The 27576-nt window shown below is 50.3% G+C and overlaps 1 protein-coding gene across 1 annotated transcript; it reads left to right on the forward strand.

Moving 5' to 3' along the window:
• Nucleotides 1–1732: 1732 nt before the first annotated feature.
• Nucleotides 1733–25092, forward strand: CPLX4 (complexin 4). The gene is made up of 3 exons (XM_058691929.1): nucleotides 1733–2132; nucleotides 8338–8425; nucleotides 24092–25092. The coding sequence occupies exons 1-3, from the start codon at nucleotides 1966–1968 to the stop codon at nucleotides 24317–24319; spliced, it is 483 nt and encodes a 160-aa protein (XP_058547912.1). The 5' UTR covers nucleotides 1733–1965; the 3' UTR covers nucleotides 24320–25092.
• Nucleotides 25093–27576: the final 2484 nt, after the last annotated feature.

Below are 27576 nucleotides of genomic sequence, written 5' to 3' on the forward strand. Positions count from 1 at the left end.
ATGAGAGATTTGATTTGGTAAAACAGCAATACCAGGGCGTGAGTCCTGAATAGTTGCCACGGGTTGTAGCTGCCACCTGAAGGTCTCTCTGTGCTGCTCGATTACCCTTCCCACACAAAAGTAGAACTTGGGGGATTTCACTTTGTGAACCAAACTGTTAACATAGGCCAGATCTGCAACAGATGGTCACTTTTCTTTGGGAAATAAAAGTGGTTTTTAATGTGAAACACTGCCATGTTGTCTAAAGGAGAGCTGTGCTGGACTGGGAAAAGAGACGGAATCCCAGGCAGTGGCTTTTACCCCGTCAGCTGAAGTGTCCAATACCCCCCTCCACTGAGGAAACGGGTTAGAAATGGAAATGGAGAGGCAGTGGTCCGAATGCATTGAGCTCCAAGCAGTGTGTCTAAAAGTGAAAGTGGGGGCGCCTGGGTGGCTCAGTCGGTTGAGCGTCCGACTTCGGCTCAGGTCACGATCTCACGGTTCGTGGGTTCGAGCCCCACGTCGGGCTCTGGGCTGACGGCTTGGAGCCTGGAGCCTGCTTCCGATTCTGTGCCTCCCGCTCTCTCCGCCCCTCCTCTGTTCACTCTCTGTCTCTCTCTCTCAAAAATAACATTATAAAAAAATTTTTAAGTGAAAGGAGCCGGTACGAATGCACGTTCTCAAGCCAAGCACTCAGTACGGTTCCTGTTTCATTCCGAACCTTTTGTCAGTCTTCCAGATTGAGACCATTCTGGCAACATCTTTAAATAGGTCAGTAAAAGACAAGCCATCTTAGAATATATAAAAGCGAGCATTTTGGGCAAAAATCCAGATCCTACAGTTCTGTATACAATGTAGGGGACCCATTTCCCGAGAGGGCTCATGCCCACAGATAAAATAATCAGCACAGGTTACAAAGAGTCCCCACCTCTTCGCCGTCCCACCTCCTCCTGGAGTGCTTTAGTTAGAAAGATACTAACAGATTAAAGCCTGAGCCGTATTCGATTCCTCCCTTGACCTGAAGAAAACCACGGCCATTGAGAATCTGCTGCGTGTTAGAAAACCGTGTCAAAAGTTTTACCCAAGTCCACCAGCGAGCGTAAACAGAGCATCCAGGGAGTGGGCTGTATATAAGGGGGAGAGGTGGCCCCGTCACACAGGGATGATTTAACTCGCACTGTGCTCACCTTCTGGGCTCAAGCCCTGAAAGTGGTGCCACGTTTCCAAGCAGAAGAGTAACACCTTCCGGGCAGGAGAAGGCTAAGGTGATGTCCCGGGTCTTCCTTCCAGTGAAGGACCCGCCCTCTCACCCTTTAGACTCGCCTCGCCTGGGTGTTTCTGTATGGGACCCGGTAACCACCGAGGCGGCACGGAATTCAGGCAAACCAAAAGGCAAATCCTTGCATAGTACTTAGAGTCCGATGAGATAAAATGACGGATCAAAGGATTATTTTTGCTTAATGAAGCATTTTGGGTTTTGAGTCTCACCGGACTCCGTTTTCAACAGGATGTGGTGCTCCGGGGCTGGAATTTGGAAATTCCATTGCAGGCGTGTAATCGGTCGGCTCTGATTAATCGGACAGCTCTGATTAATCGGAACGAGACTCTCGCCCGAGCCCTGCTGCGCTCAATGATTTCAAATTGAGAAATGGGTAGATAGCGTGAAGGATTTTTTTTTTTTTTTTCGCTTCTGGAATTAGCCTCGTGTATTAATTCAGAAAGTGGTCGGTTGCATCCGATGGTGTGCTTTAGTTATCTGAACCATCTGCCTCCCTGTATTAAGGAGTTCATCTCTTTAATCCAGCTTACCGCCCGAGTACCGCTCTTCCCTGCCATCATGCCCTTGAGCAGATGAGGCTGTGCAGAGTCCCTCGCTCTTGAACGTGTTGCCGTCGTTGAGATTTGGAGAGTTTTGTCTTCGTTTGCTTGTTCGTCTGCCTTCGGGTTCTGCCTGAGTTTTGGCTTGATTTTTCTGGAGCAGAAACGATGGCTTTCTTTATGAAAACTATGATCAGCAACCAGGTAAAGAACTTAGGATTTGGTGGCGGGTCTGAAGAAAAGAAAGAAGAAGGAGGGACCTCTGATCCTGCAGCAGCTCAAGGCATGACTAGAGAGGAATATGAGGAGTACCAAAAGCAAATGATTGAGGAGAAGTGAGTACGCGTGGCTTCGTTTCCCTTTAAGAGCCTAAAGCGATGAATTCTGGCCATACCTTCTTCGGGCTCCCCGGTTTCTTTGTCTTTGCTTTTTTAGACGCTTATCTCGTGCTGTTTGCCTCTAGCCTTAGGAAGGAATGTTCTGTTCAGGGACCCATTTCCCAGCCTCAGCAGTTACTGTGTCCTACCGGTAGGGATGGCAGTGAACAATAATAAATGAATCTATGTGTCGTTCTTAAAGCGGCTTAACGTTTGCTCTGGTCAAGGTTCGTTTTAATTAGCCTCAGCCGAAGTGCTCAGATGACGAACTGTGAGCCTGTCTCTACGGTCTTGCCCAAACTCGCCCTCCTAGCGCGTAGAAAGCTTTCAAACTGTAAGAAAGCATTGCTCCTGGAAGAGGCACATGCAGCACGATCTTTTTTTTTTTTTTTTTTATCTTTTTTTAAACGCTAGAAAGGACAACGTGGTGATTATGTCCTAAGACTTGGCTTCCCAAAGACTGTGGGTAATTTTGCAGACTGTTTATTATGAAGATTTTAAAGCTACAGAAAAGTAGAACAGAATGATGAATATCCATATAAACCTCTGAAAAAGGTCAACAGTTAACATTTTGTTATATTTGCTTATAGATGATTAGTTGGATGGATAGAACCATTTTTTAATGGTTTTGGTGTTTTTAATTTTTAAATGCTTTTAATGTTTATTTATCTTTTGAGAGACAGAGAGAGAGCGCAAGTGGGAGAGGGACAGAGAGAGAGGGAGACACAGAAGCCGAAGCAGGCTCCAGGCTCTGAGCTGTCAGCACAGAGCCTGACGCAAGGCTCGAATCACAGACTGTGAGATCATGACCTGAGCCGAAGTCGGGCGCTCAACCGACTGAGCCACCCAGGTGCCCCTAGACAGAACCATTTTTAAAGTAAATTGCCATGGCATTCCCCTGGCTATATTAAATAAAAATAAAAAGTAAAAATAAAACATCAGTAACATTTTAGCTGGGCGTTACGGAATGTGAGTACCACCGCCAATTTTTCACTGCTACAGACTGGTCTTTAAGCATAATCTGTATGTAATTTTTTTAGAATTTAAGGTAGAATCCATTTAAGACTCTTTTTTTAAAAAAAAAATTTTTTTTTTAACGTTTATTTATTTTTGAGACAGAGAGAGACAAAGCATGAACGGGGGAGGGTCAGAGGGAGGGAGACACAGAATCTGAAACAGGCTCCAGGCTCTGAGCCGTCAGCACAGAGCCTGACGCGGGGCTCGAACTCACGGACCGCGAGATCATGACCCAAGCCGAAGTCGGCCGCTTAAGCGACTGAGCCACCCAGGTGCCCCCATTTAAGACTCTTAATAACAACAAAGAATTGAAGCCCGAGCTTGAAGTTAAATGCCCATTTTTTTAAAAAAAGTATTTAGGGGGCGCCTGGGTGGCGCAGTCGGTTAAGCATCTGACTTCAGCCAGGTCACGATCTCACGGTCCGTGAGTTCGAGCCCCGCGTCGGGCTCTGGGCTGACGGCTCGGAGCCTGGAGCCTGTTTCCGATTCTGTGTCTCCCTCTCTCTCTGCCCCTCCCCCGTTCATGCTCTGTCTCTCTCTGTCCCAAAAATAAAAAAAAAAAAAAAAAAAAAAAAGTATTTAGTAAAAGTATTTCTCAGGCACCTGGCTGGCTCAGTCAGTAGAGCATGCAACTCTTGATCTCAGGGTCGTGAGTTCAAGCCCCCACATCGGGCATGGAGCCTATTTAAAAAAAAAAAAAAGAATTTCTCATTTAATAAGAGTATCTCTTGCTGCCATCCTGGACCTTTTGCTAACGATCCCTTATGTAATAGTTGCCTAAGTCCTTTTGCTAAGATGATTATAGGTGAAAGGTTAATGACTTAGAGGAACCTGACTAACAAGGACAAAGGCCTACATTTATTTATTATTATTTTTAATGTTTATTTTTGAGAGAGAGAAAGAGAGTGTGAGCAGGGGAGGAGCAGAGAGAGAGGGAGACACAGAATCGGAAGCAGGCTCCAGTCTCCGAGCGGTCAGCCCAGAGCCCGACATGGGGCTCGAACTCACAGACCGCGAGATCACGACCTGAGCCGAAGTGGGATGCTTAACTGACTGTGCCACCCAGGCACCCCTAAAGGCCTACATTTAATGGAAATCTTGTCTATTGAATTCTTTTTTGAAAGAAATCGTAGCTTATAAACTACCTAGAATGTATTATGCTGGGCTCTGCAGTTAATTAAAGTCAAAGAAATAATAATAAATGCCACTGCCACCACGGTGTTGGCACTGAGATGAAGCTCAGACCAAAGAAAAGCATCCCTAGAGTGTAGGCTAGATTCGCCTGTGGCTGGGGGGGGGGGGGGGGGGGGGGGGGAGGAGACAGACAAACATGACACAAGGATAATGAAGAAACAGAACAGTCGCACCTAATGTTCTCAGCTCAAGTGAGCTAATACAAAGCAACCTGTCAGAAACTTAGACTAGACATCTGATCGTGGAAATAATCATTTAAGACGTCCAAGCAACAGGCCTGGTCACAGACTCGGCATTTGTGTGTTAACTCATGTCCCGGTGTCCCTAAGTTATCTGGATAGAGAAAAGGCCAGAATGCCTGAATGGTGTGGTCAATCCTGTGGGTTGGGTTATTTGCCAACTACGTGGCTGTGTGTGTGTGTGTGTGTGTGTGTGTGTGTGTGTGTGTGAATATCATCCATTTATGTAGTCGCCCAATTTAAGAAATGGTAGCAGGCCAATGGGGCCAGCCTGCTTCCCTCTGGCAAGAGGCACGGCTTCCGGTCTGTTGCTTGAGCTTTCTTTCTTTTTTTTTTTTCTTTCTTTTTTTAAATTTTTTAATTTATTTTTGAGATAGAGAGACAGAGCATGAGCAGGGGAGAGGCAGAGAGAGAGGGAGGGAGACACAGAATCGGAAGCAGGCTTCAGGCTCTGTGCTATCAGCACAGAGCCCGACACAGGGCTTGAACTCACAGACTGTGAGATCATGACCTGAACCGAAGTCGGACACCCAACCGACTGAGCCACCCAGGCGCCCCTGTTGCTTGAGTTTTCAATGCTTCATCACCTAGAACGCAACAACAGTCCATTTACCCCCCGCAACCCCCCACCATCTCTCTCAATAGTAAAATGTCCCTTTACCTTTGTTGTGGTACAGTCATTTCTGTGCAAACATTTGTTACTCGAACTTTGATAGGCATCACAGAACTAAATATAACAGCTAAAATCATAAAGCACTTAGGAGAAAAACAATATCTTTGCAACTTGAAAGTAGGCAAAGATTTCTTAAACAGGACTCTGAAAGCAATAGCCATAAAATTTTGAAATGATGTAGGCTTTATCAAAATTGAAAATTCTTGTACATCAAAAGACCCCATTAAGAAAATATTTGTAGGCAAGTCACAGATGGAGAGAAAATATTTGCAAAACATATCTGACAGAGGACTGGGATTGAGAATACATAAAGAATTTCTACAACTCAGTAATAAAAACAAAATAAAATGGGCAAAAGAATTGAACAACCACTTCACAAAGATTCACAAATGGCCAAATAGTACATGAAAAAAAAAAACCCACCTGATCTCATTAGTCACCATGAAAATGAAAATGAAAATCACACTAAAGTACCACGACACACACCAGAATGGCTAAAATTAAGAAGACACAATACCAAATGTTGGCCAAACTGCAAGTCTGTTCACGGGAGAATGAATAAACAAACATGACATATTCATATAGGACAAATGCACTCAGGAATAAAAAGGAACAATCCATCGCTAAATACCACCACCTGGATGAACTCAAAAGTTTTTTATGCTCTGCAAAAGAAGACTTACACAAAAGAAGCATAGTATATGGCTCCATTTATAAAAAGTTCTAGAACAGGCAAAACCAATCTATGGTGGATAAAGGACAGGGAGTGGGGAGCAGGTATTCGCTGGGGATGAGAGAAATTTCTCAGGTGATAGTAATGTTTTTCATGTCTTAATAGGGGCTTGGGTTACACACAGAAACGGAACCAACAGGAGAAATATACATACACATACACGCACAGGTATATGTGGGTACGTGAGATTGATTATCATGATTGGCTCACGTGATTACGGAGGCTGAGAAGTCCCACCATCTGCTGTCTGCAAGCTGGAGGCCTGGAAAAGTTGCTGGGAGGCCCGGGAAAGTTCCGAACTCTGATGGTGTAAGTCCTAATCAAGGGCAGGAGAAGACTGAGATCTCGGCCCAAGCAGACGGACGGAGAAGGAGAGAATTCTCCCTTCCTCTGCCTTTTCGTTTTAGTCAAGCCCTCCATGGATTGGATGCTCTCCCCCCCCCACGCCAAGGAGGGCCAATCTGCTTTATTCAGTCCATCAATTCAAGTGCTGATCTCTTTTGGAAACACCCTCCCAGACACCCCCAGAAACCACGTTTAATCTGGGCACCTTGTGTCTCGAGTCTAGCTGCCACATAAAATTCACCAGCAATCAAGGTCTGTGCACTTAATTGTAGACAAATTTTACTTAAAGGGGAAAAAAAAAAAGAACTACCAACAAATGCATAGCTGTAGTTAAACGGCATTGCGTGCTGAAGTGTTTGCAGGAAAGAGTACCGATGTCTACAGCTTTGAAATGTACCAAAAAATAAAATGGGTAAATGACCGGGTAGAGACAGGGGTGAGTATGTAATAAAACGTGTATCGTAAGATGCTAACTGTAGACTATAGATGGCGAATATACGTGTTTCGCCATAAAACGCTTTCGACTTTTCTGTACGCTTGAAAATTTTCATAGTGAAATACTGGGGAGAAAAGATCTGCTTCTGCCCAAGCCCCGGCTCGCGGATCTCTCAGGCAAGTCACTTATCCTGTTTCCCCCCTCCAAAGGCAGAATATGGAAGCCTGTGTTGTCGGGTGCCCACCCTGGGCCCGACCTTTGGAGACGGGCAGTGAGCTCAGGGAGGGCCTGCGCCCAGGGCCCGGTGGTCAGTCATTTAATCGGATGGCTTCAGATCAGCCCCTCCTTCAGGCCGCCTTCTGTGTGATGGTTAAGATGATTTCCAAACATGAAGGGAAGAAATAGAAGCCAATTTAGCCACCTGAAAATGAAAACAGAATTCCTTTTCGTGCAAATAATGCCTTACCCCGCCAGGCCTCACACGGGCCTAACCTAGGAACCAGGATAAGGTGGGAAGCCAGCCACGAGCTCTTTCCTGGCTCCTGCCGTTGCTCCTGTGGCTGCATGGCTGCTCTGTTCTTTCTTCTCAGTGGTCAGCTCCCCCTGGGCCACCCAGACCGGGTGGACTGGGGAAAATGGTGGCCCACGGCCTCCAAGTTCACCTGTTCCAGCCACACTGCGAATGTGTCTTTCTCAGTCCCAGAGATCCCGGAGAAAAGATTTCATTTACTCAGTTTGGGCCAATTCAATACGGTCAGAGAGCAGGGCCGGCGTATAAATCTAGCCCCTAGTGATGCCCGTCTCTGGGCAGCTGGGAGGGGAGGCAGTCACTGTGAGCTTTGGAGACATCCCCAAAGCTGTCTGCTTCTGTCGAGGTCATCCTGAGCAAGGGAGTCCATTTCAAACCAGCATAATCCCAAGTCCAAGTAGGTGGTCCCCAGAGCATTATGGAAATCTACCCTACCTTATTTGGGGATGCCTCCTTCCAAACAGGGAAGGGAACGCTGTACAAAAATTGGGGTCCAGAAGGGGTGACAATGAAGGGAAATGGCTTTCTATAGATCCCTAAATCCCATGTGCCTCTAAGGACCCCCCAGCCCAGGATTCTGCGATGCTGTTTTCACTTGAAGAAGGATCATTCAGGGAGCTTGTTAAAAACATACATTCCCCTCATCTGCGCCCCCAGGGATTCTGAGTCAGTGTGAGATCAGACCCAGGAAGCTGCATTCTTAACAGGCACTCAGGTGATTCTGATGTTCGTGGTCCCAAGTCGTATCTAGAGCAGCACCTTGAGGTCAACCATACACTAGGCATAACCACTCTGCCCGTCTCTGGGCCGCATCCTAAAGAGATTCCCAGAACCAAGCTGCCGTTGGGATTTAGGGGTCTGCAGTGAGTTATGACAGTAGAATGATAGAAAGAGAGGCAGATGTTTGGGGGCATAGGAAGGTTTATCTCCGCGTCTGGTGGGAATGTCCGTAGCTCTGTCTATCCTTTGATGGCTTATTCTATTCTTTTACTTTTAGGATGGAAAGAGATGCCGCATTCACACAAAAAAAGGCAGAGAGGGCATGCCTCAGAGTCCATCTCAGAGAAAAGTACAGGCTCCCAAAGGTGAGACGCTCTATACACAGTAAACATCCAATAATTTCTGAGATACTAGCACATGGAGAATGTTTGATTATCGGCAAAGGGTCACATTCATGAACACACACACACACACACACACACTTATTTGTCTTCGTTGAGGTGTTTGATGTCGTGAAAGAGCATTGAACTTGGAGTTCATGAAAAGTAGATTCCAGTCATTTCACCTCTATAAACTTCCATTTTGTCTCAACCAAATGGAGCTAAAAGCCACAAATGCTATTTTTATGTAAATTTATGTAAAGATTATAGAACTTCTCTATGTAAATACACAAGGAGGAAATAATCACTGGTATTTTATATCGCTGGTATTTGATAATACAAAATAATGCGTCACATGATAATGTTCTATGGGCTGCGTACATATCAACCCATTTGATCCTCAAACAGTCCTCTGGGGTGGTTCTATTATCACCTCCGTTTTATGGTAGAGGAAGCAGAAGCATGGAGGAGGTCAGTCCGTCCTGCCAAAGGCCACAAAGGCAGGAAGGGCAGAGCCCAAGACCTTCTACCATATTCTGCCTGTATTTCAAAGGAACGGTCTGTTCCTTCTTTATGGAGGTGATGTCATCACCCCGCACGAGGCGTCTATCCATCTCGGTGCTGGCGGTGAGAACGAACGCCTGTAGATTCTGGTCAAGTCCTGGTTTACGGATGGGAAGAGAATGTGTGGCCCATGTTACGGCAGGCTCAGATGCACGGCTCCCATGGGTCCCCTGCGGGTCCCCCGAAAGCTGACTTCAGAAGCTACAAGCACTAATCGAAGGGGGAGAGAGAGCTTGGCTGTCCCCGCAAGGTCAGTGCTGAAGTCACCCAAGAGTTAAATTTAGCCCCAACTTGTGGGGGAGACTGACCCCTTAGATGCCCTAGGAACCATGTTCTGCTCTCACAGAGGGAAGGAAAACTCACAGTGAGATGTAAACATTTTCACAGCAACCATCGAATTTTGAAAAGCATGTCTTTGCTTTTTGCCTCCCTGATTCCGGCCTCGTGCTTTTTTTGCGTTGTGCTTGCATCTTGGAAGAGTGGGCCACTAGACACGGTCCCCGCCACTCCCATTGTCTAGTGGATTATCCAAAGCTCCAGGGACAGCACTGGCCGTCTTGAGGAGAACCGGGTTTTAAGTCCGGTGCAACCTCAGATGGCTTTTTAAAATATCTGGGCCTCAGTTTCCTCATCTGTAAAATGGAGACAATGACACCTGCTTCACAAAGTCTTTGTCTGAGCTAACATCACGTAAAGGACCTCGTACAGCCACCTGCCTAATGGAAAGAGCTCAGCAGAGGACAGCTCTTATTTTGCTGTAATTATCTCTATGCCCAGAAGTCTTATGTCTTCCTAATAAGAGCTGGGGGTCTCAAAGACCTCGCGGAAGCACACTGATGTGTGCAAACGGTGCGACAAGTCGAGATCAAGAATCTGAGCTTCTGCTTGCTTTCTCCCCACCGAGGTCTCAAAGGTCTTGCTCATTTCCAGAGCCTCAGGGATGAGCACCTCACGCAAGGCTCAGCAGCATGGCCCTGACGGTCTTCAAAGAAAAAATAATTCCCAGATCCCTGAGTCACGCTATCCCTTGGGACAAGAGCCTCTCCCAACAAAAGCTATAAAAAGAGGACAGAATCATAAGCCACGAAATGTGCACATTCATATCCTCTCTGGAGAGAATCAGGCCCAGGGGAGCGGCAGTGACTATATCTGCACAGGCTTCTGCTCCCTGAAACCAGCTGGGGGTGGGGTGCAGGAGTGAGAAGAAGTCAACAAATTGTCAACAGTGGAGCCCAGGATCTTTCATTGCGTGATTTACCAAGGCTCATATACCCCCCTTTCCCATAGCTGCTTCAAATGTATAATGCGTGTGAGACCCCACCTGATTTTTTTTCTTCGACCCCGAGTAAGACCTTTGAGCTCACCTAAGAATCTAATGTCACTGTCTCTTTTTAGACATGAGGGAACTGCGGCCCCGGGGGGGTCAGGTAGCTTGGCAAAAAAACCCACAGCTACTGACCGACGGAACCGGGATGGGAACGTCGGCCTCTCAGCCACGAAAAAGCGTGCCTTACGAAAGGATTTGAGCACAGCTCCCTCTGGCCCCCCAAGGTCTCTGCGATCGCTCCTCTCAGCGTTCGAGGTGTCCCCAAAGTCTAAGCGCAGTTTTGTGGCTTAAGCCTGCATGAAGGCTTTGGGGGCGGCCTGTACTGCTCAGGAGTTCAGTGAATCCCACCAAAAGCCCAGCAAACACCCGGCCTCTCCCCATCCTGGGTCGTCTGATGGCTTCACCCGGGACCTGGGGGCCGCTACTAAATTCCAAATACAATCCAAAGAAATAGATGAGAATATCCCTTGAAAGCGTTCCACACTTACTCTTTCCCTGCAGTTTGCTTTCAGGTGGGGGCCTCCCTGGGCCTCTTTGATATTATGGCTGCATTTTGTGAAAATGGACTGATGCTGCACAACGTTGCAGGATAGGCCTGTAGTGTGAAAAAATGCTAAAAATACCAGCAGGACAATTGCCTGCTTTTCGCACAGCACGTGGAAATTCCAACCCAATTACACTGCCCATAAAACAGTAATCAATAGAAAATGTATCATACAACCCCGCCGCTCTCCTCTTCCGCTTTGTCCCGTTGTCGCCAGGTGTGACAAACGCCCCCACGTCGATGCGGCACCTTACCCCGTGAAGTCCAGCCCCACCCTTGGACACCCCCTCCGTCTCCCGTGGCTGTTACAGGTCACACGTTCCCCTCGCACCCGCCCCATCCGGGCTTGGGGCGCAGCGGGCCTTCTGGACCCGATCCCCTGCCCAGGGTTAGAAGGATGCGCTGGGGGACAGACGCGTTTGCCAGGCTGAGATCAGCCCCTGGCCGGCAGCTTCCTGTCCGTGCAGAGCGGCCAATCCTCTGGTGACAGGAGCCGGGCCCCGCGCGCCCCCTGGTGTCCCTAACGCAGGGCGCGCGCGGAGCCGCAGGGACCGGCCCCGCCGCTCTGATCAGTTCTTCCGCGCGGTCTGTGGGTTGTAGCAGGGACTCTGGCGGTGGGGGACAGAAATAAATGTATGGACGTGAACTTTTTTTTTTTTTTTTGAGGGGGGGAGTCTATTCGGTTGCTACTAAGGGCCAGATTGTGCATTGTATTGTGAAGCGGTTGCTGTGCTGGCGCCCCTGGAAGGGCCTGGTGGGCTCTCCAAGGAGCAGCTGTCACAAAACAGGAGGTGGCAAGCGCCCGTGAGGGGCCCCGTGTGGGGACAGGCTGGGAGGGGAGTGTCCGAGCAGCGGGATCCTCCCGCGGTGCGCCAGGACAGAGAGCCAGAAGACAAACTGGTGTTAGCCGTCTCCGCGGTCAGCAGGATGGAGAGGGATTTTGAAATGCCAGTGACTGAGGGTGAGGAGAAGGAATTGGAATATTCAGCCCTGACGTCGGGGAAATGACCACTGTGGGGGGCAGTCCTTCCCTGGGCCTTGAAAGCCACGCTTGTATTCTCCTACCGGACCAGGCCAACTTATCTGGAGAGATGGATGTAACTCTTAGGTGTTCCTTGATTGTGCAGAAGGACTCCTGGAACCTTTAGAATGCCACCCCAAAACCATATTGGGGCTTGAAGTTTCAGGTCTTTATCTCCTGGATGTTCCCATGAGGAGCAAGGAGGCTCTGGAACCTCCGGCAGTGCCCCCGGGCATCGCTGTGATTGGGAAAGCTCCAGGCCACGGCAGTGTGTCCAGTGACCCAGGGAAAGGAATGAGGGGCCGGTGGCCAGCACCACACCCTTGGAGCCGCAGGGGAGGCCCGGCCAGGAGCTGCCAGGCTAGAGACGGGGCAACAGACCCCCTAATCGTTATGTACATCCTCTTCGTGGGGCTTGGCATCTTGATTACTTCACTTAATTAATTACTTATCCGAGTACTGAATTAAAACCAGCCATCCTGCTGTGTGTGTGTGTGTGTGTGTGTGCGCGCACATATATATCATTCAGCTCTAGAAAATGGAAATCTTTACATTTACAACCACATAGATAGGCCTGGAGGGTGTTATCCTAAGTGAAATAAGTCAGACAAAGACAGTACTGTATGATCTCACTTGTATGTGGAATCTTTTAAAAAAAGAAGAACTCGAGGGCGCCTGAGTGACTCAGTCAGGTCATGATCTCGCAGTTCATGAGTTCGAGCCCCGCGTCGGGCTCTGGGCTGACAGCTGGGAGCCTGGAGCCTGCTTCGGATTCCGTGTCTCCCTCTCTCTCTGCCCCTCCCCCGCTCACGCTCTGCCTGTCTCTGTCTCTCTGAAGAATGAATGAACATTAAAAAACTTTTTTTAATAAAACTAAAAAAAAAAAAAGAAGAAGAAGAAGAACTCATACAGAGAAGAGATTGGTGGTTGCCAGGGGTGGGAGGAGGTGGGGGTGGGGCGGGTAAAATGGGTGAGGGTGGTCAAAGGGTACGAACTTCCCAGTTATAAGTCCTGGGGATGGAAGGCAGGGCATGGCGACTGTAAAAAAAGGTCATCAAAAGACATTGGTAAGGACAAATCCTACCAATTGTAGGATTTTATTCGTTGTTGTTAACAATTAGCCATAACCTCCGGGTGTGGGACACCTCCCGCCTGTCTAAGCTCTCCTTCTGGAGCAGGTGTGGGCTCCTGGACCGCCCCTGGTACTCGGCTCCTTGACCCCAGTGTCTGAATGGTATTTCTATTTTTATTAAACTTATTTCTCACATATCTGAAAAAGCCCATGTCACTGCATAACCATAAAGCTCATTTAAATCAAGGGACTTGCCCAAGGTCACACCGCTTACTGTGCCACACAGACCTCCAGCCTCCTCATTCTTCTACCCAGTGCTCTCTGTGTCCCATGCTCCCTCCACCGTCTCGAAACCGTATCTCCGCCCAGGAGGGTGGCCTTGAGAACGAACACAACCGTCCAACAAGAAAGCAGTGCTGGGCAGAAAGCAAGAGGCGCCAGGACCTTCCTGAGCTCCTAATAACAAACTTTCCCTCCCCTCGGGCTGCAGACTGCTAAGCCCCGTGTTGTCTTATAAAGTCCATATTGGGTAAGCAGCCATTCTAATGGTATTAGCGGTCCACGGGGAGCTGGATACATTCACTAGGTCTTCCAGCTAACGAGGGATGCCCCCTGGGTGCCTCATTCACAATTCCCCAGGGTCACCGGCACAGGAGTCACACAGCCAGCAGGAGGCGGTTCTGGGCCCTTCCCCTCACCAAGGCCCAACGGAGAGCAGATTTGAGGAAAATGTCTTCCCGGGAGCTGTCAGATCTAATGAGGATAACTATGTCACATTTTGGAATTAGAACCGTATTTTCTAAAGCAACTATTTGGCTGGCGTTTCCCGTGAAAGAGTTTCACTGATTGCTGACTGGTCGGGGGAGGAAATGTGGACTGGGAAAAGGAGGAACGTGGGCCCAGCCCCCCAGGGAACAGTAAAAAGCCTCCTCTCCCAGCTTATCGGTCACTGCTAATGACAATGACATTTATTGCACCCGGGTCTTGGGACGACCCCTTTTATTATTATTACTTTTTTAATGTTTGTTTATTTCTCAGAGAGAGGGACAGAGAGTGAATGGGGCAGGGGGCAGAGGGAGAGAGGGAGGCACAGGATCCAAAGCAGGCTCCAGGCTCCGAGCTGTCAGCACACAGCCCGACGCGGGGCTCGATCTCCTGAGATGTGAGATCGTGACCTGAGCCGAAGTCGGACGCTTAACCCACTGAGCCACCCCGGCGCCCTGGACGATGATTGCAGGAATCACAGAAGCAAATAAGTGCAGTGATCAAACTGCAGGAATCCAAGGTACATAAGAAACTGCCCACATATGGGGCGCCTGGGTGGCGCAGTCGGTTAAGCGTCCCACTTCAGCCAGGTCACGATCTCGCGGTCCATGAGTTCGAGCCCCGAGTCAGGCTCTGGGCTGATGGCTTGGAGCCTGGAGCCTGTTTCCGATTCTGTGTCTCCCTCTCTCTCTGCCCCTCCCCCGTTCATGCTCTGTCTCTCTCTGTCCCAAAAATAAATAAAAAACGTTGAGAAAAAAAAAAAAAAAAGAAACTGCCCACATGTGCATTCTGTGGACACGTCCCCCGGCTTTCAAGTCACAGGTACCCCGAGGACTCCTGGCGCCCACAGGAATCCATGATGCTCACGTTAGGTTTGGGTCTCGCTTGGCCGATCACCCCCTGTCCTGTATCTTCAGGGGGTGGCCTTTTTCCATGTCCGTTGTCTCTCCTTTAGAAAGAAGGGCAGATCTCTCCCAAGGAAAACAAGCAGCTAGCACCTGCTGAGCAAACAGTCCTTTCTAGGTAGGTACCTTCCCCGAGTCACTGGTTCCCACAGCTCCGCTGAAACCTTCCTCCTTCGGATGCTGGGTAGCCTGTCTGGACGCAGTAGGGGTCTCTACCATTTTCTCGGGACACCTCTGTGTCTCTCTTCCCTTCCTGTCGCCTCGGCCGGCACTTCCTCCGGAAGCCCTCTCTCTCCTCAGCTTCCAGGCCTTGCGCTGCAACTGTTTCTCCTGTGTCTTCTTCGTGGGTTAGCCTTCCCCTGTCTGCCGCCCCCCCCCCCCCCCCCAGTGTTGGAAGATTCCAGGTCTGCTCTTTTTCCCACTGAATCCGCACACTCTGGCCAGGGGGCGGCGTCTTGCTGTGGCCTTCAGCTACCAACCAGCTGTCTGTGTGGGACGACTCTCAAAGCTATTCCTACATCCTACCTCTTGTCTCTACGTTTCACTGCCCCTGCTGGGGCGCCTCGTGGCTCATATCCAGAACAGACCAGCCAGCTCTCCCCCAGAGCTGCTCCTCCTGGAGGCCCCATCTCCACCGACGCCCCCTTCGCCACCCCCCGCCCCCCACCTCCAGCCAATTCCCCAGGTTCAGCTCATCCCCAAGGGCAGGCCTCGTCCTTTCTTTTCTTCTTTCTTTGTATTTTGAGAGAGTCAGAGAGACAGCATAAGTGGGAGAGGGGCAGAGAGAGAGAGAGAGAGAGAGACAGAGAATCCCAAGCAGGCTCCACTCTGTCAGCACTGAGCCCGATGCGAGGCTCAAACCCACCAACCGCGAGACCACGACCTGAGCCAAAACCAAGAGTCGGACGCTCAATCGGCTGAACCACCCAGGCGCCCCAGCATTTCTCACCTCTCTTACTACAACAGCTCACCAGTGGCTCTTCCCCTCAAAATGGCAGAGTGAGGTTTCCAAGATGCAGATCTGACCCTGTTTCTCCCCTGGCTAAAAAAAACCCAAAAACCAAAAAACAAAAAAACAAACCTTATCCTAACTTCCGAGAATCAAGTCCCAATCCCTTGCCCTGTAGGCCATTAAGTGGCTCCTGTCTTTCCGGTCTCGTCTCTTGCAACTCCCTGCTCGGACTGGACTTTCCTCCTGCTTTGCTCCCTCCACTCTGCTCTCCGTGACCCCTTTCCTGCCCGTAAGACTTTGGTCTAGTGCCACTTCTTCTAGAAACTTCTGTGACCCTCTTCTCCCCACTGCCCTTCCTGTCGCGCTCCCATCATCCCCGAGTGCACGTCCCTTACGTGATCTTACCACCCTGGGTAGTCTCCCCTGCTGGACTGTGTGCCCTTTAACAAAGGGGCTGAGCTGTTCATCTCTGTCCGCAGCGCCTCGCACGGTGCCTGCCGTGTAGAAATTGTGTGTGCACACACACCTACACACACGAAATGTTTGCCGAATGTCGGATGTTATTGGGAACAAGGGGGAAAAAAATACAGAGAACCAAGTATCGAAAACAGCAGAAAGAATTTATCTGCTGTAAGAGTTACATTAAAAATAAATTCTTCCTGAAAAGAACAAGTCTGGGTTAGACATTCTAACTGTATAAAGTACAAAGTCTGTGTTATAATTCAAATGCCACACTTCGGCAAAGAGAGGAAGTAACGCGTTTGAAAGAAAGCCACACGATGCTTTCTAAAAACAAATGTGCCCCTCTCCCTAGCCAATTCAAAATGTATATGTAAGTCAAGCCAAATTAATAAGAGAAAACAGTTCCACAATGAACCCTAATCCTATTAACGGAATTGTCAATCTAGGTTAGTCATTGAAAAATAATGTTGTGCCCCCTGCTGAGCTATATGATTTAGTTACACCTGGTGTTGGTCTGCTCTATTCAGGGCATCATTCATTTTGAATAAAGGTGAAGATAGAAGAAAATCTATCGGTGGAGTTGTCTTTAGACTAATGTCACGTTGGAGGCTCCCTTGGAACGGAATTTAAAATTTGCCTCTTAAAAAAAGAGAGCGTTCTGTGGACCTTCCTTTGTCCGCCTCCTCCAGATCCGGAGCCCTTGGGCTGCGCAGCAGGGTCTGAGACACAGAAACCCCCCCTGCTCCCCAGCAGCTGTTTCTGGGGGCGGGGCTGGAGGCCATCGAGGCCCGGCCAGGGGCCCTCCCTTCCTTCTCCTCCCCATCCTGTCCCAGCTCAGTTTGCTCCGTCTACTCGTGTCCTTGAAAGAGCCATGGACTGAATGTCCTGCGGGGACATGGGGAAGGCGAGAAAGATCCAGGGGACATGGGTACAGCGGCAATGTGGGACACCCCACTCTGCCATGCCGGCATTCTCCGGTGATCCTGACAGCCCCCACCCCTGTAAGGGAGGTAGATATTATTTCCCCTTCACGGAGAGGAAGGTGGGGAGGGCGGTGGGCGGAGAGGAAGAGGGGTTTCCCAAGGTCACACCGCCTGTAAATGGCAAAGCAAGATAAGACCCCAGGCCGATGTGACCCCACTGGCCACAGCAGTGCAGGCTGCTAACCCCTAACCAGCTGAATGACATTTCTGCAAGTTTCTTTATCCCTCCGGACCTCAGTTTCCTCCTCTGTAAAATGAGAGGCTTGGATGGTGACCTTTAGGAGCTCCTTGAGCCCCTCGGCAATGCCCTTGTAAGGGATAGAAGTGGAAGACGCACACAGCTGGTGTCTAGAAATTCCCATTCCGGATGGGTCCTATATGTGTGCACACTTTCGACCGAAGAAGTCAGATCCACACCCTCTGTGCAAGTGGCTGAGGAGGGAAGACGTTGGTGCAACGGACGTAGCAGCTAGCAAACCCCAGACAAGATTCCCCACTGCTCAGACACGAGAATCACCCGGTAAACGTTTTAAAAATGATATCGCCTAGAAGTACCTGGGCGGCTCGGTCAGTTAAACATCTGACTTCAGCTCAGGTCATGATCTCTCGGTCCGTGGGTTCCAGCCCCGCGTCGGGCTCTGTGCTGACAGCTCGGAGCCTGGAGCCTGCTTCGGATTCTGTGTCTCCCTCTCTCTCTGTCCCTCCCCCACTCGCGCTCTGTCTCTCTCTCAAAAATAAGCATTTAAAAAAATTATTTAACAAATGATATCGTCAAAGCCCCTGCCACGGACCATTGGAGCCAACCCTCTGGGGGTGGGTGCTAGCCATTTTTCTAGGCGTCACACGGGATTCAGGGCCCCAGGGAGGGTTGAGAACCACTGTTCTAAGGGATAGAACATACACTTGGCTCTGACCTTCAGCGGCAAATGCTCAGAACAAGGATGAGTGAGTGGGTCTGCTAGAATCTGGCCCCCCGGGCCTCACGCCTCCCTCCCTCCTGGTCCGGCCCGAATACCCCTTTACCTTTGGCAAAGCAGGCCATGCTCACTTTAATTTTCCATGGAGGTGTTTGTGGACTGGCTGTGCTCTTTAATCTATACCCCGCTCCCCCAGGGTCTCAGGTTCCGGCAGGACAGGAACGAGGGGTGGCTGTCTCCTTGCCTAGAAGCCAGTACAGCCCCTCTACTCATACCTAGGCCAGTAAGAGGAGGTTTGTAAAGACTGGCAGCCAGTGATCCTCACAGAGATGGAAACATCTAGTGTTAGATCAACTCGACAAAGAAATCCATTAATCTTAGCTGTTTGGAATTGTGTAGACCAAAGAGGAAGAAACAAACCGAAACCAAAATAAAACCTGGCTAGAATCAAACAAACAGGTATTTGCTATATATCCAGGTTTGATTGACTAGATTATTTTTTAATGTTTATTTATTTATTTTGAGAGAGAGAGAGAGAGAGAGAGAGAAAGTGAGTGGAGGAGGGGCAGAGAGAATGAATCCCAGGCAGGCTCCACACGGCCAGCACACAGCTGGACGTGGGGCTCGAACTCACAAACCGTGAGATCATGACGGGAGCCAAAAATCAGGAGTCAGACCCTTAACCAACTGGGCCACCCAGGTGCCCCCTGATTGACTAGATTGGAAAAATGTGGTGAACGCTCAGCTTTTTAACGGTTAACTGTTGAAGATACGATCGTTTGTCAACGTATCTCAAGTTTGGTACAAGGTGAAGGCCAGTGTGTCAAAATCTAGGGCGCAGCGTGAATCCAGGGTGGTGCTGAGCCTTCAGGGAAAGGTCAGAAATCAGTCACAGGGTGTGGGGCTATTTAAATAATGGGGCATTCAGCGCTGGCAATTAAGATTATAAATCTGGTTAAAAACCAAGAGATTAAAACTGCTTCTGGCCAGCCGGCATAAAAATAATTAGCTTTTAACTGCATTAAACGATATCCCAAATTGATAAGATTTCTAGAAATGAGAAGACCTCTGAGACAGAACCTCTGGGAGTAAAGTATAGCTTGTCTGGCCCCTAACAGTCGGCTGGTTCACTCCCTCGCTCGCTCACTCACTCGTTCACACCGTGGTTCTCAGGCTCAGCCTCCTTCCCTGCCTGGAGCTGATTCATCCCGTCTATAACTTGCATCTGGGGGTGTGCGGAGGCATTACTGTCTTTCCTTGATGTGTCAAAATATTCCTGGTCTCCCCAGGCTGATTTGTCAGTGGGCAGCAGAAAGTCTGTGCAAGCCATTCGTTGCTTGGATTACAGACAAGGCCCCGTCATCAGGGAGGTTCATTAGGCCAGGAGACAAGGCCGCACAGGGGCTGTCGTATAAATTTCATTTATTCTTCTTAATGGCTTGCTCTGGCCCGGATCTTTCTTTCCAGGGCCGATACTCTCCCCGCTCTGTGTCACTGTCCGTGCCTTCTTTATCGTGGGGACCCTTTCAGCAGGGATTGTGAGAGCCAACTGTCCTTTTTCTCAAAAATATTGATAGCCACAGCCACCCTCGTCCAGGGCTTTGAAGCTTAGGGGACCATGTCACGGCACATCTCCTTCGATCTGCTCAGTAATCCTCTAGGGCCCTTCCCCCGGGCATCGGAAGCGGTAAGGTGACTTGTGAAAGGTCATGGGGCCGGCAAGTGACAAAGCAGGAACTCGAAGCCAGGTCTTTCACTGCCATAGGTGGCCGCGGTGGGGGGAATCGTGTCATTCCGCCACAGGAGACCCTTTTCACACACAGGACCCTTGCCCTTGGCCTGTCCTAGGTCTGGGGCCAGCTCACGTGGTTAGGACCCAGCACTAATGAGGCTGGGGCCCAGGCTTGGTTCCCAAGGGCTTCGATTTGTCCTCTAGCCCCTGCCGGCCCCACCTGGTTGTCCTACCCTTAGTCGATTACCCAAGGAAATCAATCCCAGTGCTGGAATGGTCACCTGAAGCAACCGTGCTGCTGAAAGACGGTCAATAGCATTGTCTTTCTAGAAGGATGGTGACGATAGGACTCTGACTGTAGCCGTGGACAACACCAAATACTCCCTTTAGACTGGACAATCGGAGCCACCCGCCTTGGGCGCCATGCTTTAGAGGGCTCCCCTCTGTCCCTTGGACTGCATTCTTTCACATGGGGTGAAAAGTCTCTAGGGCCAAAGAGACAGGCCCGCCCAGAGCCCACGGCCCTCTTTTAGACCACACTCGGGCTGCCCGTGACCCCGAATTCCCGGCCTAAATGTATTCTGGATCCTCTCAGGCCCCTTCACCAGGCCTGCGCCCCAGAGAGTGCAGTGAGCTCCTGGGCTGGGTCCTGCTAAGCCTGATGAGGAGGGCAGGAGGTCCAGTACTGGGAACCTGATGGCACAAGGTTCCCAGGGAGGGACAGAGCCAGGGATGGGGGGAACGGAGGGCTGGTCGTGAGCCTGGAACCTCTTTCAGTGCTCATCCGCCGGCTCCCACAAACATTCCCATGGGTCTGGCAAAGGGTGACGAAGCCCGGCAGCTTTCTCCCAGCACGGAAGACATCGTGCAGAAAGGGAAACCAATAGGCCCAGCCTTCCAGGAACGTGATTGTGGAACGAGAGCGGGGGGCCATTTCTAGGCCAGAGGGAAGGTGCGAAGAGAGCAAGGGCTCTGATAAGGCTGACCGCCATAGGCAGGAGTCATGGTTATCCGAAGCGAATCTGCAGCCCAGCCCTGGGAGTTATCCTGTTTATGAATAGCCACCCCCGGTTGACTGCTTAATAATTCAGATGTCATCTAATTAATCCTCTACAATTCTAAGGCAAATAATAGAATCCCAATTTACAGATAAGAAAGTAAAGCTCAGAGAGGTTGTGTAAGGTGCCCAAGGTCACACAGCCTATAAGTGGTGGTGGTCACCCTCACGCTCAGGCAATCTGATTCTCAAGCCAACAGTGGACCTCCCGGCACACTGGCCCAACGGGAGTGGAAAGGCAAGTCAGCAGCTATGAAAATAGAGCTCTTTACGGCAAAGCAGACCTGTGCGTTTAAGGATTGTTAACGCTGTTGTAGTCCCTGACCACAGGCTCCTTGAATCATTCAATAAACATTTACTGTCTGTGTCTACATGCCAGACACTCTGCTAGGTTCTGAGACGTGTAGATGAGTGAGTCACAGTCCTGTCTTCAAGGGAAGGAGAGTTCTTAAACTTAAGCAATGCACCAGAATCACCGGGAGGGCAATTGCTAAGTTGAAGATTGCTGGGCCCGCCCCCACAGCAGGTCTGGGTGAGGCTTGAGATGTGCATTTCTTTCTTTCTTTTTTTTCATGGTTATTTATTTTTGAGAGAAAGAGAGAGAGAGCAAGTTTGGGAGGTGCAGAGACAGGGGGACAGAGGATCCAAAGTGGGCTCTGTGCTGACAGCAGAGAGCCCAATGCGGGGCTCGAACTCACGCACCATGAGATCATGAGCCGAAGTCGGATGCTTAACCGACTGAGCCACCCAGGTGCCCCAGGGGATGTACATTTCTAACAAGGTCCCGGGAGCTGCCGATGCTGCTGGCCTGGAGACCCCACTTTGAGAAACGCTTTGGTAGAAGGTGCCAATCAAGAGCCCCTCTGTGAGTTGTGAGGCAAAGTCCAACGCCACTGCTCGGCCTGCCCCAGGCAAGAGGAATGAAGAGAGAATAAACCTGAAAGTCCTCCCTGAAGGAAAATCTGTTCCAAAGCTTCCCCCCCCCCGCCCCCCCCGACCCCGAGGCAGCATGACGAAGTTGCTGGGTGAAAGGAAGGCAGGGAACACGGCCCTCATGCACGGGCCGGCTCTCTGAGCACCCACTGGCCAGCCCACCCCGCTTTGGTCACTCTAGCTACCTGTCCCTGTCCCCTCTCTAGCTACCTGTCCCTCCAGGCCACAGCAGCTTCTCCAGCCAGTTTTGACTCTGGTGACATCCACAGAGATCTCATTCCCAACCAGAGGGGTGGGGGGTGCCAGCATTCCCAGGAAAGCCATTTCAAATCACTCTATTTTATTTCGGGGTGCGTAAGAGAGGGGAGAGGTCGTGCATTTCCACGAACTGAGAACGGCCAGGCTGAAGTCCTGCCTTTCCTCTCCTCCCCGCAAAAACCGCCCAGAGGGTAATTAGCAAGAAAGGCAACTTCTAGAGTAGGTAAATAAAAAATAAATAGAAATGGAGGACTGGCTGGGAGCCCCTGCGGATTAACTAATTAATCCCCACAACAGTTTGACGAGGAACTAATTAATCCATTAAGCGCTTTGAGGGGCCAACGCCTGGCCAAGTGCAGGGAGAGGCTTCTTGCCCTTGGGAGGCTGCGCCCGGCCGAGAGCGGCTCTTCCCAGAGGCCTTCAGGGTGTACCCCCAAAGGGCACGTCCTTTCTGCATCCCAAGTCAGCCTCTCAAGCGTCTCTGCAAACCCGGCTTGCCGTCTCTCTGCCCAGAGACCCACCAGAAGAAGGAACTCGGAGGGAGCCACGGGGCCCTAGAGCTGGAGAAGGCCCAGGAAATCCACTTTACCGATGGAGCACAGAGCATACACCTCACTCTGGCTCGCTCTTTGTACCCGGAGACAACCGATGTCTGTCTACAGTCATTTATTCTCAGCACCCAGGCGAGGGGAATTCATAGTCTCCTGTAGGTGTTGACCTTCATGCCATCCGGGAAAGCTGCAGGTGTCAAAATCTTTCTAAAATCACATCGGTGAGGTCTGATGAAGACTAAGCGTTCGTGGGGCGCCTGGGTGGCTCAGTGAAGTGGCTGACTCTTGAGGTCGGCTCGGGTCACGATCTTGCAGTTCATGAGTTCGAGCCCCGCATCGGGCTCTACGCACGGACGGTGCAGAGCCTGCTTGGGACTCTCTCCCTCCCTCTTTCTCTGCCCCTCCCCCACTTGCTCGCACTGTCTCGCTCTCTCTCTCAAATAAAGAGATATATCCTTTAAAAAAAGGCCTAAGCGATCATTTCATCTTTGTGTGAATTTGCATGCCCTTTGGTCATGCAAGGGTCATGCAAGGTCACCGCACGACAAGGTGGGAGAGCCCCAAAGTCTGCTGAGCTCTTTCCCATCCTTCGCTTTTCTAATGCTCTGTAATCTTCTGGGCCCCTGGCGCCCTGTGTGCCTCCTGTCACAACCTGATCTCAGAAATCATCGGATACAGCCATCTGGGCATAGAAAGTACCCTCACCCTTCCCAGGGAAACTTCTTTGGATTTTTCTCTCTACTTAAGACACAAAGGCCCCACAGCCAAAGGGGTAAAGGAATGTCTACGACGGGGGGGGGGGGCACGCACTATATGTCGCTGCGGAACGGCCCCTCGTGGAGTCACGAAAGGAACCATGTAAGGCAAACTGTGACGGTCGCAGTTAGCACAATAGGATGTGAGTACCAGCCGTGACACAGCCGATTCACTTAATAACCAAGGGCTATGTGGCAGACATACTTCCGGGTGCGAAGGGGGGGGAGGTTGAATTTGACGTGACTCTGTGCCTAGCAGAAGAGGGGGAAGGGTCAAAGGTCAAGCAGAAGTTGCCACGGTGACGGAGCCCGGTCAGGCTGCGGTGAGCCCAGCCCCCACCCTCCAGGGTGGGAACAGCCGGGGGCCACTGAGTCACAGACTGCTTAAGCTCGCAAAGCCACCCTGAGGCAGAGTCTACGAGTCGGTCTGTGATTCTCCGGCTTTGCTGGCACCGCAGGACAAGGAGGGTTTCTTAAAACCCGCAAGGCTGGGCTCCACCCACGAGCTCCTGATTGGGGGGGGGGGGGGGAGGGGGTCTGGGGCAGGGCCCCAGAATTTGGCTTTCTAACAGGTTCCTAGATGATGCTGATGCTGCGCGGCCCGGGGACCCCTGCTGTGGGACGCGTGATCGGCCCAAGGTGCAGCGAAAGAGGGAGGGGCGCGGCGACCAGCTCCCCCCCCCCCAGCCCCCACGATTGCTACCGAGCCCAGGCTCCGCGGAGACACAGCCGAGCGTGCCATTCGCTTCATTCATCCCCAGCGGAGGGTCTTCCTGCTGCTTTTACTGTTTGTTCGGTGGTTCGGTTGCTTCCGCGTGGTTTCTCGAGCTCCGCGTTTGTGTCTTTTGCGCAGAGTGAAATGGATGAGAACCAAATCCAGATGGCTGGAGATGACGTGGATTTGCCCGAAGATCTCCGGAAAATGGTAGACGAAGACCAGGAGGAGGAAGAGGACAAGGATTCTATTCTCGGGCAGCTCCAGAATCTCCAGAACATGGACTTGGACACCATAAAAGAAAAAGCCCAGGCCACCTTCACGGAAATGAAGCAGACAGCAGAGCAGAAGTGTTCTGTGATGTAAGGGGCGAGGCAGGGGACGGGAGGGACCCGGGTCGAGGGGGCGGTGACCACTGTCCTATGGAGCGTTTCGAGAACATAATACTTACGTGTAGCGAACACAGAAAAAACCATGTCGATACACTCTCCACAGACCCATAGACAACAACTCGATGTTCTGAATGTTCCCTGTAGAGCGCTTAGCTAGCACCTTCCAGGAGGGAACATACTTTCCTTTTAAGTTATAAAGTGTGGCCCAGGGTGGCGTTTCATCCGTGAGCGACGCCGAACACAGATCTGCTTAAAGGTCTTTGGGACAGCCAGGAGGAAACAACGCAAATGGCACTTCCTCTCCTCTTTCCTTTCTTAGAGGGGAGGGTCTCGCCCTCTCCCACCACTAGCATGGCTCCAGGCCCCTTGGGAAAAGGTGTGGGAGGTCAGGGAGCCCCCTGGGATCCCAGGCTTCAGGCTCAGGAGCAAACAAAGACCTCGTAACCTCTCACTCCCGGGCAGCCGGACACTGTTGATGCTCCCCATCGACTTTGGCCTTTGGACACTTCAAGGCCAAGGGGCAGTGGCAGGGATGAAATGAGACAGGAAGGTGGAGAATAGACTTCACCAGCCCTTTGCATCATTCTACAGGCCACGTGAAGAATGGACTTGGGGTGACGTGAGAGGCAGGGGGGCAACTGGAAAGGCTGTGGCTATTTCCACGTTCACCATCATCACCCTTTGCCTGAACTTGGTGATGTCATGGGAACAAAGTGGTGGATGAATAAAGAGCCTTGAGACATTAAATCAATCTGTGTGTGTGTGTGTGTGTGTGTGTCCTCTCTTTTCTTGCCTCCCCTGGGTCTCCTCCTTCGTCTTCCTCTCCTGTCACTCCCATCCCTCCCCCACAGACTAGCTTCCAACAAATCATGCTGTCATGCTGTGCCACAGTCTTCCAGGGCGTACGCGGGTTCCTTTCTCATAACACTTGCTCCCTTTCAAAGGGAAGTGCTCAAAAGACTTAGAATATTTACCTCGGAAACACTTAGCGCTCTTTAACTAAAGCCAACCAAACCAAACCAAAATACTAGCCTTTCAAGGAATCCGTTCATTGAATAAATAATGCTCAAAGACAGCGTCTTTCGAGAGGAACTGCTCCACCAGAGGGAAGGGGAACTAGGACCAAAAAGTTAGGGACTAACCTCTTCTATAACCGGAGCTCCTGAACGTGCTGTGGAAGACAAAGTGTCGTGTCACAAAAATATGCAAATAAAACAAGGCATTAGGGTTTCAGGACCTATGATCCTTGGCAAAGTTTAGCCCCTCTTGAAAGTCCCTGGGAGAACATGGTGCAGTGTTGGAGGTTGATTAGTCTTGAAGTCCACTGGCATAGTCCATCCTGGCTGCTGCAATAATACTGTAGATTGGGTGACTTATAGGCCAAAAAAAAACAAAAAAACAAAAAAACACACGTTTATTTCTCATAGTTCTGGAGGCTGGGAGACAGATGAGGACCCTTTTCTAGATTCTAGAATTCTCATTTTATCCTCACACTATGAAAGGGGCAAGGGAGGTCTGTGGGTTCTCTTTTACAACAACACTAATCCCATTTGGGGGGGCTCTGCTCATGACCTAATCACCTCTCAAAGACCCCACTAACAATATCACCTTGGAGGTTAGAATTCAGCATGTGAATTTTGAGGGGGCACAAATTCAGGCCACGACATCGTGAGTTCGAGCCCCGCAGGGGGCTCCCGGCTGGGCGTGGTGCCTGCCTGAGATGCTCTCTCTCCCTCTCCCTCAGCGCCCTTCCCCGCTGGCTCTCTCTTTTTCTCTCTCCCTCAAAACGAAACAAACCCATACCTGTCTTTCATCAGCACTGGCATGTGAGTTATGATTTGTGTTATAGCAGAAACTTTAAAATATTCACCATTTTTGGGGCGCCTGGGTGGCGCAGTCGGTTAAGCGTCCGACTTCAGCCAGGTCACGATCTCGCGGTCTGTGAGTTCGAGCCCCGCGTCAGGCTCTGGGCTGATGGCTCGGAGCCTGGAGCCTGTTTCTGATTCTGTGTGTCTCCCTCTCTCTCTGCCCCTCCCCCGTTCATGCTCTGTCTCTCTCTGTCCCAAAAATAAATAAAAAACGTTGAAAAAAAAAATTTATAAAAAAAAATAAAATATTCACCATTTTTAAAGCTCCAAGATAATGGATAAAATGTGTTTTCAGTCCAGGGCCCGACTTTGCCCCATAACTCATGGAGTGAGTGAGACGGACGAGTGACGCATGTGGCCCTGTGTTTATCTGCTTCATTGTGGTTGCCAAATCAGTCCACAGACTGGCTACAGAAGGGCACAGAAGACCATTCTGCTTTCTCGTAAAATGCAGCCAATGCCGACAGGGAAATCGCTAAATTGGCATTTCACCTTGACCATCAAAATTGCTCTAGTGCCCTCTCGTGCGTGTCTCAGTGGAGCTGCGTAACCACTAGAAGACTCCACCGTGGTTGTCTGATTCCTTAAAAAAAAAATACAAACCACAGGGGTGCCTGGGTGACTTAGTCGTTGAAGCGTCTGACTCTTGATTTTGGCCCAGGTCATGATCTTGCAGTTTGTGAGTTTAAGCCTGGCCTCAGGCTCTACGCTGACAGTGTGGAGCTCTCTCTCCTCTCTCTCTCTGCCACTCCCCCACTCTCACTCTTTCTCTCAAAGTAAACAAATAAACTTAAAATACAGACCACATACGTATGGGGTGGGGGCTGGGAGGGCCTGTGTTGGCGCATTCGGACGGCCTTTTTCCCCTCTAGAGGTAGGTGGTGTCTGTGCCTTGTGATGGTCACTAAATGGTCTCCTGTCACCAGAGAATCCAATAATTGTAAAGGACTAGGAGGGAATCTGTTCTAAACTCCCATAAGTGAAGGAACAACGGAGCCTCTTCCCTAAAGCCCAAACTGAGCCTTATCTGGAAGCCTCCAGTGTACAGAATTTACTGCCTACCTCCCCAAGAGAATTCAGCCACTAACCCTTCCATTTGTGGACACTCTTAATTGTTAGAAAACCCTTCCTTGCCTTACGATGAAATTGGCCGCCGTCTTGGACCCATTTGTCAAGGTTCTGTTGTACAGAGCTGCACAAATATGCCTGAATCCCTACTCGGGGCCTTTGATGATGTCCCCCCTCAGTTTTCTTTCTTCCAGGTTAAGACATCTTTGGTTCTTTTCATCAACTCACACCACACGGCGTTGATACTGTTAACCCACCAGGTAATCCTGCTCGGTCACTGTCCACGACTGAAGCC

Source organism: Neofelis nebulosa, chromosome 11 (assembly GCF_028018385.1).
Source record: "Neofelis nebulosa isolate mNeoNeb1 chromosome 11, mNeoNeb1.pri, whole genome shotgun sequence".
Taxonomy (NCBI): Eukaryota; Metazoa; Chordata; class Mammalia; order Carnivora; family Felidae; genus Neofelis; species Neofelis nebulosa.